Raw genomic sequence first — 13,127 nt, 5'->3', positions numbered from 1 at the left:
GTATCTGAGAGAAAGCGGCGAAGCGGAAAAAGGCCGGAGGAATAGCCGAGCCCAGGGAACAGGCCGTTTCGGGTTTATTAGGGTCGAGGAGTCTACTGCCCGCAGCTAAGGTGGTTAACGGCCGTGCGCTAACAGATTGATAATTCAGCGGTTAGGCCCGACCGACTCCTCGCGACGTCGGCGGCGGAAGGGGCGGGTCCATGGGAGGAAGTGACGTGTCACCGGCTTTTGGCCGTGTGGGGAGGTGTAGCCGGTCGGTAGAGGGAGGCTGTGGTGGCGGAAGAGGTTCGGCGGCTGATGGCGGCTGAAGCTCTGAAACCTCTTTAACACACCCCACTTCCCGGGAGTTCCTCACTCGGTAAGCGCCTTTCCCAGCCCGCCCTAGCGCCTTGCGTGGGGCGGACGTCCCCTGGAGCTCTGTCGGGGCTCGTGATACGCCCCTCAGTTCTGTAGTCTAGGGGCCTGACTAGTCTCGGGAATGGTCTCCGTGGTGACGATGCTGCCGAATGACGATGCTTTCCTTCTCGAGGACAAATCTTTTCTCCCGGACTGTGATTGTGACGGGAGTGTGGACAACTTTGGTTATCAGAGGAGTTGGAAAAAGCGACGGGTGGCCGCCCCACACGGCGGGGAGGCCCTGGGATAGGCCTTGGCGATTTAGGGGAGCCGTGTGGCATGTGGGCCCTTTGGCTGGGGACGAGTAGCCAGAGACCCCCGGAAAAGAAAGTGCTTTGCCGGAGGCTCTACTCTTGGGTGAGTGCTTCGTTGGTAGCGTCTGGGCTGCTGGGGTAGGTAAGCTTAGGAAAACATCTAGGTCGTGTCGAAATGGGACACTCAGGTTTGCCCGTGCGGAGTGAAACCCAAGTGTTTTGGTTGAGTCGCCAGTAGATTAGGAGGCGGGGACTCCGTGCGCCGCGGGCCGTGGGCGGAGTTAGCTGTTTGTGCTGATCTCCAACATCACCTGGGCTGTAGAGTTAGTGAACGCTTTTCTTGTCTGCTTATAAATAAGTGACTGTCACGCCTTGTGCTCGAGGGGATCTTAAATCTTAGTAGAGGAGAGTCCTGTTTGTCTTTGCTTAGGCAACTTGTCCTGATTTCACAACACTCCCTCCCAACACCCCGGAGGTCCGCAGGTTGTGGACAAGTCCCGACAAGCGCTCGTCATTTTGGGGAATCTTTGCTAAAAGATTAGTATGCGTGTGTGTGTTAAACATATTACCTTATTGGTAATCATTTTGTTTGAGAACGCCGTGACATTTGATTTTCTACATATATTTTAGGTTTTACAAAGTAGTTATGAATCGCTTTTGTGTCAGGGACAGGAAAACGTAGTTTTCAACCCTCGTTAGTTGTAGAATAGCCGCATGCAGGAATTACTAATTATAATTTTGGAGCCCAATTCCAAAAGCGTTTCAAGAGATTATTTGAGTAACATGTAAATCTTTAAGTGGGCTATTCGGGTATGGAAAGGGGCCTTCGTTTTGTTCTTATCAAGGATAAAGTTGATTTCTTCAAAGAATACTTGATTGCGTTTTCTAGTCATTCCATTGTTAAATTGCACACCCCTGTTTATACAATTATGGCTGCAGCTATTTGCGTAGAATTAACTGGTAAATATCCTTTACTTAACAAAATAACAGGTATTTTGGAATTCTAAGTTTCGACCTTTCTTAATGATGTTAAATATATTTGAAAGGTCTTAACCATGTTCCCTTTTTACTGCTTTGGGGGCATTGCCTCACATGTGAAGTTTATTGGATTGCATTCTTTTGGAATTTCTATATTACTAAGTAAAATTTTGACTGTATCCACCTCTGGTCTTTTAAAGTTTAGTTTGTCTCAAACTCTTACAGGAAGGTAAAGATTCCCTGCCCTCTAATATAATAAAAAGTCAGTTTCACAGCTTTTTAGAAATCACCATTTAAAACAAAATTAAGTGGTGTGCATGACACCTGGCAGAGTGTAATGAATAGTGGTACTCAGCTGTAAGAGTTCTGGAGATTGGGAGGACTGTTAAGTGTGTAAACTGACAAATTGGTGGATTTGCTTCTGCCTTCCAGAAGGATCGCTGATAATTCTTTTCTGGTCTGTAAGCCAGCTGATAGTCTTTGAGCAGAAATGTGAGTAATTGGAAGCAGTTAGAATATTAGCTGTAGTTTTTCCCTTCAGATACTCAGTTTCTTCCAGAACTGTTTGGAGATAAGTTTGAAAGTTCATATATAATTAACTGAAAATTAAAAAAAAATTTTTTTACTAAGTATTTCAACCACTGTGTGTAATGTGTTTTTATTGCAAAAGGTCATATGTGAGTTTTTATTACTAGTCTTTGTCTACTTTGGTTTTACTAACTTTTATTATGGAAATTTTCAAAATACCCCAAAAGAGAAGAGTTTAAAGACTCACTATTTTGCTAATCTTGGTTTATCACCCCTGGAGTTTTTTAAGGCAAATCCTGGACATCAGGATATTTCACCTATAATTTATCATCTTTAACTGGTAAGGACTTTGAAAAAAATACAATCACCATAATAATAGTATCACCTAGAATAAAATTATCTTATTTCTTTTTGAATTCTAAGTGTTAGAATTAGCAAATTATATAAAATATCCAAATTAGAAAGTTTTAAGTTTCTGTACATTTAATGCACAGAAATTCTTAGTATGGTCAACTCCTACTTCATTTGATTAAGGTTTACACATTTTGGGCTAGTTAAGTAAAATGAGTATCAGAAGTCATTGGAAAAATGCTACCAGAAAAGCCAGATCAGGCTTGGGCTTGAAAAAGTTCCAAGAGGAAGAAATGAGCAATGAAATTCCCCCGCCCTCAATTTATTTTAGCTTACCTGAGGGCCCACTGCATATTGTCTGTTATTCCTTAGATATTGATGAGTCCTCAAAAATAACAAAAATTGGATTTTAGACCAAAGACTTAACAGAGTAAAGTTTACAGCATAACATGTAAAAGGAACCCTAGAGATGTTAGTGAATAAAGTAGAAAACAGGGAAGAGGGCACTGCAGACAGCATGTAAAAGTATTTCAGGCTTTGTTTCCCAGCCAGATATGTCTGTCTTTTTTTTTTTTTTCTGAACTGTTCTCATGTATTTTTTATTTTTTACTTATGTAACTTTGGTTTATTACATTAATTTCCTGTGTATAACATATTTCTAACTCTGTATATACTACAGCATGTTTACCACCAAAAATATAGTTTCCATCTGCCAGCATACAGTTGATCCCCTTTGCTCTTTCCATCCCCCTTACTCTTGTTCTTGCTGAGTCCGGTTTGGTTTATTTATTTATTTTTTGTTTGCCATGTTTCTATAGGTGTACTTTATAGAGAATGGGAAACAAAATTTAATATGGTAAAGCTACTCCTACTTTTGTGGTAGGCATTGTAGTTCCTCTCTCCAGCTGAGGCTGAGTTTGTTCTTTTTCTCGTGATGTCAGTGAAGCTACACTTCCCAAACACTACCACAAGGTGATGCAGTGACTTTGCACATTACTTCCCCACTGGATGGTGTGTGGGTCTGTATATGTTGGTCTGTGTGTGTGTGCCTGTGACCTGGCAGAGTGTGTAAATCTGCATGTGAATCATTGTGATACATTAACATTCTCAGTGAATTTTAAATGATTTTAAAAGATTTACCATCTTTTCACTCCGTTTCTTATCTGTGTGAAGAATGAAACATAAACTGTATGGGAATTAGGTATTTTACTGTTTAAAATGGGGTGATTCATGTTGTAGTTACATTCAGATAACATTTATCCTTGTTAACTTTTTTATGAGTAGAAGTTATATTAGAATTAAGTTAATTTTAAAAAGTAATGAGAATGGAATGACATCTAAAAATATTTCTGTAGTTATAGTCTGAATGAAATGTTTAAAAAGGTTAGTGTTAGAGATTAATGAAGGTTTGTTATTAATGGGATAATTGCAAATTATCTTACTCTAAAGATTTATAAGCATCATAAATATATTTAATATCTGATAGAGTTTTGTATTAAAAACTTGAATTTTGGGGAGAGGGTTTAAAAATGAAATTTCTTGTTAATGTGTTTATTTAAAATAATGAAACTAGTACATTCAATATACTGGTAAAAATTCAGTCAATTGAGTTAAAAGTTGAAGTTCTCTTAAGTCCTCTTTTCACACATAGCTCTCATGAGTAAAGACTAGTGTGTGCTTTTTAGTCCCTTTTGATACATTTATAAGCATATATACACATGTACATATATAAATACATATGTGTATTGTTTTAGTTGCAAAGTTGAGTCTGACTCTTCTGCAGTCCCATGGAATATAAAAGACCAGGTTCCTTTGTCCATGGGATTTTCCAGGCAAGAATACTGGAGTGGATTGCCATTTCCTTCTCCAGGGGATCTTCCTGACCCAGGGATCGAACCCACGTCTCCTGCTTTGGCAGACGGGTTCTTTACCACTGAGCCACCTGGGACGCCCACATATGTGTATATACCTTTATGTTATTTTATATCTTAAAAACTTTTCAGTGAAGTAAAAGTCTAATTATTGATTTTTAAACGCTCTTGTAATTGAGGTTAAACAAAAGTTTAACCTCCACTACCTTGTTGTATAACATATACTGCTTTGTTGATTTAGTTTACTTTAGGAAAAAAGTTTCATTCTTAAATGCCTTTTAATGTACAACATGGGAAACTCATCCTAAGCTAACTTTGTTTTCTTCTTGCTGAGTATCTTCCTCAGAGAAACTTAAATACTCACTTTCTTCTTAGAAAAACATTACTGATTCACTTGTCTCAGTTTTGGTAGTTGTATCTAAAAGAGTTTGGTTCAGTTAATTTAGCTATAGTCTTTCTCATGGGTTTTTTTATAACAAGTAGTGAACATTTTTTCAAAACTGGAATCAAGGGTTTTTTTTTTTCTTTCCTAGGAAGCCACTGAACTTGAAAGGAGATAATCATTAGTGGTTTCACTAACATCATAACAATCCCTTTGGGCCCAGATTTGCTCAGACTATTCAAAGAAACAAAGTAATGAACACTTACTTTAGGAAGTTCCTAGTGTTGTGCTACCTTTTCATTTTCCTGAAGACTTTAGGTTGCCAGCTGGAGACTACTGACTGTTAAGTCTTTCTGTGAAGCAGGGTTGTTGGTAATAAAGCCTTTTTGTTAGTGCAGAGATATAGGAAATTTACTACTGAATGCATTCTCTTTACCTTAGAATCCTGGCAAACCTCAGGTGGGAAAGGCCGATAGACATCCAGCCTGGTATTCTGCCACAGTGGCTTTCAGGTTCACAAATGACAGTCTCTTTGTGGGATGTCCAGTATATTGTATATCCTATAAGTACAAAGCAGTATCTTGACCATAACAGAAGCAGAGAAGATACAAAAGGAAAATTGGAGGTTTCTGAAGTGTTATTTCAGAATTTTAAAGATTAGCTCTAGTATTTCAGATCAACAAAAGAAACATGGAAAAGCATATTTTCTTAGATCTTCCTAGAAATAAAGACTTCTTAGTAATTGTTAAAATGTGAGTAGTGTTGAGAATTCGCTGGTAGTCTACTGGTAAGGACTCTAATGCTTTCACTGCCTTGACCCAGGTTCAGTCCCTGGTCCGGGAACTAAGATCCTGCAAGCCTCACAGTGTGGCTGGAAAAAAAAATGTGATTAGTGTTACTTCCATAGAAACTTCATGGATTTGTGAAGTAAATTAGAATAATTTGGTTAGCAAATGTCTTAACCTGGTTTTTCCCATTATTACAGAGATTCTTGTTTTGATGACTCAAGCAAGTGCCACGGTGTCAGTGGCATTGTTTCGTATGTGGTATGGTAGAAACAATGACTGAAGTGAGTCTGACACACTGCAGAGATAGATTTTTTGAGTAAATTGTATCATTTTTCTCACAAGTAGAGCAAATAATATGGAAAACATTTAGGTTTTGAAGATTTTTATAGGCCACTTTCACCATTCACCTGCTAGCTAGTACTAAGTGAGCACTCACTGGGTCTATAATAGATTCTCAATGGTATGTATTTCCTTGACACTATATATTTAAAGATACATGTATTTTTAATCAGTAACTGTATGGAAAGGGTACAGTAATGCTGGAATCACGATAGAATGAAAGGGTAGAATTGGTATAGGTAGAGATGAACAAATAGGCTGAACTATTTCAAGTAGACCAACTGAGATTTTACATCATTTGAGAGATTTGAACAAGTGTGTACCAGAAGCCCAGGAAGACAGCCCAGGTCTGGGAATCTGTGAGGGCTGCTAATGGAGACTTAAATTGATGGTTTGAGTCAGAGTCTAAATAGTATTTCTCTGTGCTGGCTGTATACAGGATTAAGATTACTTTGGGAGGCTTAAAAGAAATGCATATACACACACTTGCATGCAGTGCCCAGGTCCCAAAAAGTCATTGTCTTTTTCTAAGACCTCCTAATGATTCTGATATGTAGCTGGGGTTCAGAAAAGCTGGGGATCATGAATGTGGGTCAGGAATGCATGACAGAGAGGTTGACCAGGCTCGAGGTTATAGGAGCCTAGAACCTAGTGTGGAGGGATGCAATAGGTTGGATTAGAGAGGAAAGTGATGCAAGTTCAGGGGTTCAACATAGAAACACTGCTTTTGGTTTGCAAGAGAAGCAGAGGGCTAGGCTTTGCAGGAGAGGTGAAAGTTTGGTTTGTAAGTTTTTTTAACTCGTGTAACTTTCTGAACCATTTTATAAATTAATTACTTCCCAGTTTGTGTTTTTATATTTAGTTATATCTAAAGGAGTTCCTATATTTAAGAAGTATGTCTTTTCAATAATTCTCTGAGAATATCCATGTAATTTACTTTTAAAGCTATATATTTTCTCAAGGTATGAGTTTTTTCTTAGTTGGTATCATTAAATATGTATAATTTACTTGTTTCAGATTCACAATGACATCCTTTCAAGAAGTTCCATTGCAGACTTCCAACTTTGCCCATGTCATCTTTCAAAATGTGGCCAAGAGTTATCTTCCTAATGCACACTTAGAATGTCATTATACTTTAACTCCATATATCCATCCACATCCAAAAGATTGGGTTGGTATATTCAAGGTAAGAGAACTTTCTGCATATTTCTTCCATATAGGCACTCTTTATTTTCTTAAGAGGGTCACAATTAGTTTATACTTGTCTTAGCTCTACGTTAAGGATTATTTTTATAAACGTCAAATATAAAACATTATGTAAACTTGAAATATTTTGATAGTGCAGGGTAGTGCACAACAAATGTTAGGAACTTCAGTTCACCAGACTTTGCTCTCTGTGATCAAATGGTTTGACTTAAAATTCTTTTCAAATTTTTCTTCTCCCATTTTCTCCTTTCCTTGCCTTAAAAAAAGTGATCTTTTCCTTTGGTTTGCTATATCATTTACGGTCTTGTCATTTGTAATTAATTTTGTACAGCTCTGCAGCTGTGTTTATCTTTTCTGTTGTCTCACATTGTTAAAATATTCCTCATATTGTCCCGTGCTTTAATAAGAGTATTCTGTTTTACATGACTAGTAAATTCGTTGATGGCAAGAGTCCCAGTTCTAATATTTTGCCATTATGTATTACATTTAGTTGAAAATTACACTGAGATGATCATTATAGTGGTGGAAGTTTTTTGGCAGTTTCAAGTCTTCAGAATGTAATGGAGAACCAGAAAATAAGAATGTCCTTTGAGCAAAGTAATGCTGTAAATGTACAGGTAGTAAAACTTACTTTTCTCTTGGGTTATTCTAGATTCTCCCTCAGAAGCAATTTTTATTTTAGATATGACTTGTTAAAACCAGGACCATTAGGTATTGAAATTTTGATTGTGTGGTCTGTATAAATTAAATAGTAAAGTAGAAAGAAATAAAAGTAGCTGCTAGGATTAGGTACATTGAGAGTATCAAGTAGTGAAAGTCTGGCCTAATAGAGTGAGGAGGGCAGAAAAACTGTATGGGATAAAACAAAGTTCTGGCATTTAATGATATTTCAGTACCTTTTTGAATCTCTCATCCCTTGGCGTTGCTGGATTGGTGAGTTATTTACTCTCTTTTCTTTAGGCTTGTCAAAATCCAGTATGAAGATACATTAATTGTAAGCTTGTTATGAAATCAGTATCATTTTTAATTTTACATAAGAGATGAATAACAAGTTAAAGACACTAAGAATTGGTATTTTCTTGAAGAGTGAGACAGAGAGGAAGAATAGAGCAGGGAAATGAGATTGAGGGAAGAAAGGGCATTGCTGGCAGGAAAATGGCATAAGCAAAGGCGATGAGAATGAGTTAGTGAAGTGGAGGGAGATGAAGTGTCAGTCTTTCCACGGAAGACCTTCAATGTTAAGCTAAGTAGTTTGCAGACTTTTCATTATGTGCAGTGAGAAGTCCACATATGTTGGCTGATGTGTGATAAATTGTATTTCAAGAAGATAAATCTTTACATTTTCTTTTCAGACTACTTACTTTTGTCTTCTGGTTCCCCCTCCCATTTTTTAATAACCTGTTGTTTACACCAAAAGTTTATGACTGTCTCATCAGATCCAGCCAAACACAATTGTGTCAGTTTTATTGCCTATTTCCATATTTTTAATATCACTGGTGTAGTTCATGCTCTCATTATCTCCTTCTAAGACGATTGCAATAGGTTTCCTGTTTTCTCTGCTTTCATTCTCAATGCCGCTCCTCCATTTTATCTGTTCTTCAAAATGCTGTATATGTAATAGAAAATGAAAATCTGAACATATCTTCCTCTTAGTTTAAGTGGCTTTTCATGCTCTGTGGGATAATGCCAAGACCAAATAACTTAGGGTGCCAAATAGGGCTCCTTTATAAGACCTGATTTATATCTTCCTTGTTTTACATTGCCTGCTTATTTTTGGCTTTCATAATGCTAATGTATTGTCTCTCGTGCACTCTAAGGACTGTTAACTCTTCTTTAAGCAGTAGTACTTACATAAATAAATAATAAATAAATTTGAGTAGAGTACCCTTTCCATCTCTCTGCCTGGATGATACTTAAAACTCAGTGGGAAGTTTAAGCATGTAGTAAAAACTTCAAACTGTACAGGAAAACTCAGGGAAAAAAAAATCATGTTTTAATACTATTACCTAGCAATAAGCATTGTTAACATATTGGTATATATCTGTAAATAATAATTATACTTTGTCTATAAAAAGTATACACATATGCTGTTGATGCATTGTGAAATTAATGGAAATGTTTATAAATATTTACCATTAAACAGTGCTTAATACAGACTGTATTTTTTTATTTTGTGTCCATTTATTTCATAGGATAAGTTCTTGGAAAAGGAATTACGGTGTTTATGGCATTGAATGTTTTTAAGTACTTGATATGTACTGCATATTGCTGTCTAGAATGATTTTGATGGATATATTGACAAGGCAGGCAGGGAGAAAGTGCCTAGATAGTAACTCTAAGGGGAAGGAATGAAGGGAAAGTGTATTGTGTGCTTCAAAAAATGTTAAAGAATTTAATTTTCCTGGAACAGGTACCAGTTTTAGAAAATGAATGGGAAAAGTTTGTTTGGATCATGTTGTCGATTGTTTTAATATTTAGTTGAGGAATAGCTTTTAAGCAGAGAGTAATAGAGTTTAGAAGTGAACTTTAATCTTACAGTGCTGAATAAGATAAATTGGAATTAGAATGGAGGCACAGAGAATGTTTAGACCATCTTAATTTCTAGGTGAGATAATGCCAGCCTTTGAGAAAGGGATCAATTGTGGGTAATAATCCATAGGAAGCATCTATAAGGTTTGTCAGCAATTAACTGAATGCATTGGGACTGAAACTCATTCATTAAATGGACTCAGTGAGGAGGAGCAAGGTCATGTGCTGAGTTGGCATGAGGAGTGGGGCTGGGGGTAGGGATCTTGAGTATGGAGAAGATTTGGTCTTGCTACTGTGGAAGAATGGGGAATGGGAGTAGGTTAACCACGAGATTGTTGAGCAGCTGTTTTGTTTGTCTAGAGATTGAGCACCTAGAATTGAGTGAATTCCTAAAGTGGGTATTATTCACACTGTGAGTTTGGAAAGAGACGTCAAGAGGGCCAAGGATACTAGCATGGTTTTAGGTGCATTACTGAAATGGTTAACTGACCATGAAGTCCAGGTTGGGTAGGGGAATGAGTGGAGCCAGACTAGGGATGTAGACTGGGTTGGAGTTTTTCTCCCTCTTTGCTGCTGCTGCTGCTGCGTCGCTTCAGTCGTGTCCGACTGTGTGACCCCATAGACGCAACCCACCAGGCTGCTCTGTCCCTGGTATTCTCCGGGGAAGAATATTGGAGTGGGTTGCCATTTCCTTCTCCAATGCATACATGCATGCTAAGTCGATTCAGTTGTGTCTGACTCTGCGCGACTCTATGGACAAGCCCACCAGGCTCCTCTGTCCACAGAATTCTCTAGGCAAGATTACTGGAGTGGGTTGCCATTTCCTTCTCCACCCTCTTTTCTAGTGTTGATTAAATTATAACTAAAACATGTAGCATGTTTGTTTATTCTTTATACTTTGCAAAGATCTTTCATGAGAGCATTATACTCACCATTTTGCAGATGAGGGAACTGAGGTCCAGAAAGAAGTGTCTTGGTTACTCCAAGTTAAACTTTGGAGCTAATGTTTGAACCACAGGTAAAACTTCAAGAATTGTTCTTGGCAGTTTGGTTAAGTGAGAGATCTAGTTTTTCAAAGTTAACAACAGAATTCCTAAAAAGTTCTGTGTGCATTTTATGAGTGATAGGATTGAAGTAAAAAAAAAAAATACAGGAAAAGATTGAGAACTGTACATGATGTCATATCTATTATCAAACCCAACATTAATTGAAATAAAATATTTAATATGTCCCATTATATTTGTTTTATTACCATCAATTTGATTTGGTCTTGACTGTAAGTATTTTTAAGAATTTATTTATAATTAGGTTATGCTTGGTACAAATTAAATTAACTTATAATTAAAATAATTTAAACTAAAGGTCCTTGAGACTTTTTTTTAACTGTAAAGGAGTTATAACAATTCTCATGTTTCAGAGATGCTATTCTAGTTGTGGAAATTGGGAGTGCAAGAGTGATTATGTCATGTTGTCCAGAGTCACATAGGCAAAACCAGCATTCCCAGTAAGGTACTATTCTCACTGAATCCTTACTGACAACCAGATTTAAAAACTTTAATTTCCTGGTATGAAAAGTGAAACTGAGCAATGATTTTGTACTTGAATATCTTGTTTCAAGTTTTTTTTCCCTCCTCTTTGCTTTTTTCCTTTTCATATTTGTCTTCATTCTGCTTCTGCTGTCTTCCTGCCCTGTCTCCATTCCAGTCCTTTCTTATTTTTTGTTTTTAAAAAAAATATTCTCCTGTTGTAAAAATTATCATAATTTTAGAAAACTTGGAACAAAACAGGGGATGCAAAAGGTAAAAATTTAAGATGACCAGCAGTCCCATCGCCCAGCTATGTGCCTGTGCGCTAAGTTGCTTTAGTCTGTGTTTGACACTGTAGCCTGCCAGGCTTCTCTGTCCATGGGATTCTCCAGGCAAGAATACAGGAGTCTGTCGCCATGCCCTCCAGGGGGTCTTCCCAACCCAGGGATCAGACCCTAGTCTCCCTACCTATTAGGAGTGGTTACCATTATTAATGTTTTAAAAGTGTTTCCTTTCCGTCCTTTTTTTTTCCTTTTAACTAAAGGGAGAATACTTTCAGTCTTTTTTGAATGCGTATATTTTGAAAATAGTTGGAATAGTAGTATATGACGTTTTTTATGTCCTGAATTTTTCACTTATGATTGTAGCCACTTTCTTAATAAGTAGCTCTGTAACATTTTATCTCATGGAGGGACATTTATGTTGTTTATGATATGATATTTCTTAGAATCAGCATTGCCATCTCCCTGTGTGTATCTAGGCATTTTTGCAGTTCTTTCCTTTTAAAAAAGAAGGACCTTTACTCTTGTAATGATTTTTGAAAATTATAGTATATACAAAAGAAAGAAAATTAATACCCTTATAAAGTGTACCCTCACCTTTCCCAGAAATACCTGTTGCTAAGTTTGGTGTATGTTTTTCTAGAATTTAAAAATTCATAGGCTTATCTTTAAACTGTTTTTTAGGTTTTGTATTCATCTGTACATAATCAGCAAACTTATTTCAGTGCCTTACCTCCTTCATGTCCTGTGTCTATCTCCATTTACATCTCCCCCAAAACCAATCCCCACTCCTCTCTCTCTCTCTCTCTCTCTCTCTCTCTCTCTCTATATATATATATATATATATGCAAATGCTCTCTGTGTGCTCTCATTCCTAATGTTTCTTTCTCTTGTGGTTTCTCTAGAATTTATCAGTACCTGTAGTTTTACCTCATAAACTTGTCCTTCTGATCTTCCTTACATTTCCTTTCAGAATTTACTAATGATTAATACCAACGTGTTTTTCGAGAATGTTAATCCTATTTAAAGGGAACACACTTACCGTTTTTTTCTTTCGTGTTACTCTTGTTTAATTTTGCAAGTTGAACCAGGAAAACACCAGTTCTAGTATCAAGCACTGAAGCATCCAATGGAATCTTGTGTTTCTGCATCCACCTTATTAGTCGAGTCCTACTCTCTTCTCCAAACCAGATTTCTCCTGTATCTCCGTATTCTTGGAAAGTTTGCAGTTCTCTCTTACAGACAGCATTCCAATGCTCTTGGATTCCCAGAGCAGATGGGACAAAGCCGTCCCCTCCAGGACTGCCCCCTAGGGACTCTACCACAGCTCCAGCACTGCCATCCTCGTCCATACCCTCTACTAGTTTCTTAATTTGTAAGATAAGGGTAGTATTTTTTCAAAAACAATAAATGTATTTATTACTGCTGTTCCCTGTGCCTCTTGAATCAGGTATATATAATTGTGATATTAGCAGTTCTGTGTATCTGCCGTCAAAAATACATGGCTCAATAAGCATGTCTTCTAACCACCTGGTCCAGGTAGAGCCTCTTCAGTTAGGGAGATGTTTTTCAAAAAAGATGTAGCTCTAGAATAGTATTTCTTTCCAGACTAGCGTATGGACCGACATGGGGACAAAGAATGCAAGGTATAACTTGTACCAGGTTTATATTTTGGGGACTACTTCAGATGTGTTCTTT

At 37.3% G+C, this 13,127-nt stretch overlaps 1 protein-coding gene across 3 annotated transcripts in view; it reads left to right on the top strand.

The window, feature by feature from the left end:
• Positions 1 to 218: 218 nt before the first annotated feature.
• Positions 219 to 13,127, top strand: part of TAX1BP1 (Tax1 binding protein 1) — an 80,208-nt gene continuing 67,299 nt past the window's right edge. For all 3 annotated transcript variants that reach the window (XM_043873018.1, XM_043873017.1, XM_043873019.1), the window contains exons 1-2: positions 219 to 358; positions 6,905 to 7,073. In XM_043873018.1, coding sequence (XP_043728953.1) covers positions 6,912 to 7,073 — 162 coding nt within the window. In that variant the 5' untranslated portion in view covers positions 219 to 358; positions 6,905 to 6,911. The remainder of the gene's footprint in view (positions 359 to 6,904; positions 7,074 to 13,127) is intronic.

The sequence above is a fragment of the Cervus elaphus genome, chromosome 18, assembly GCF_910594005.1.
Source record: "Cervus elaphus chromosome 18, mCerEla1.1, whole genome shotgun sequence".
NCBI lineage: Eukaryota > Metazoa > Chordata > Mammalia > Artiodactyla > Cervidae > Cervus > Cervus elaphus.
The sequence above is the reverse complement of the archived record's forward strand: the minus strand, read 5'-3'. Positions and strand labels throughout refer to the sequence as shown.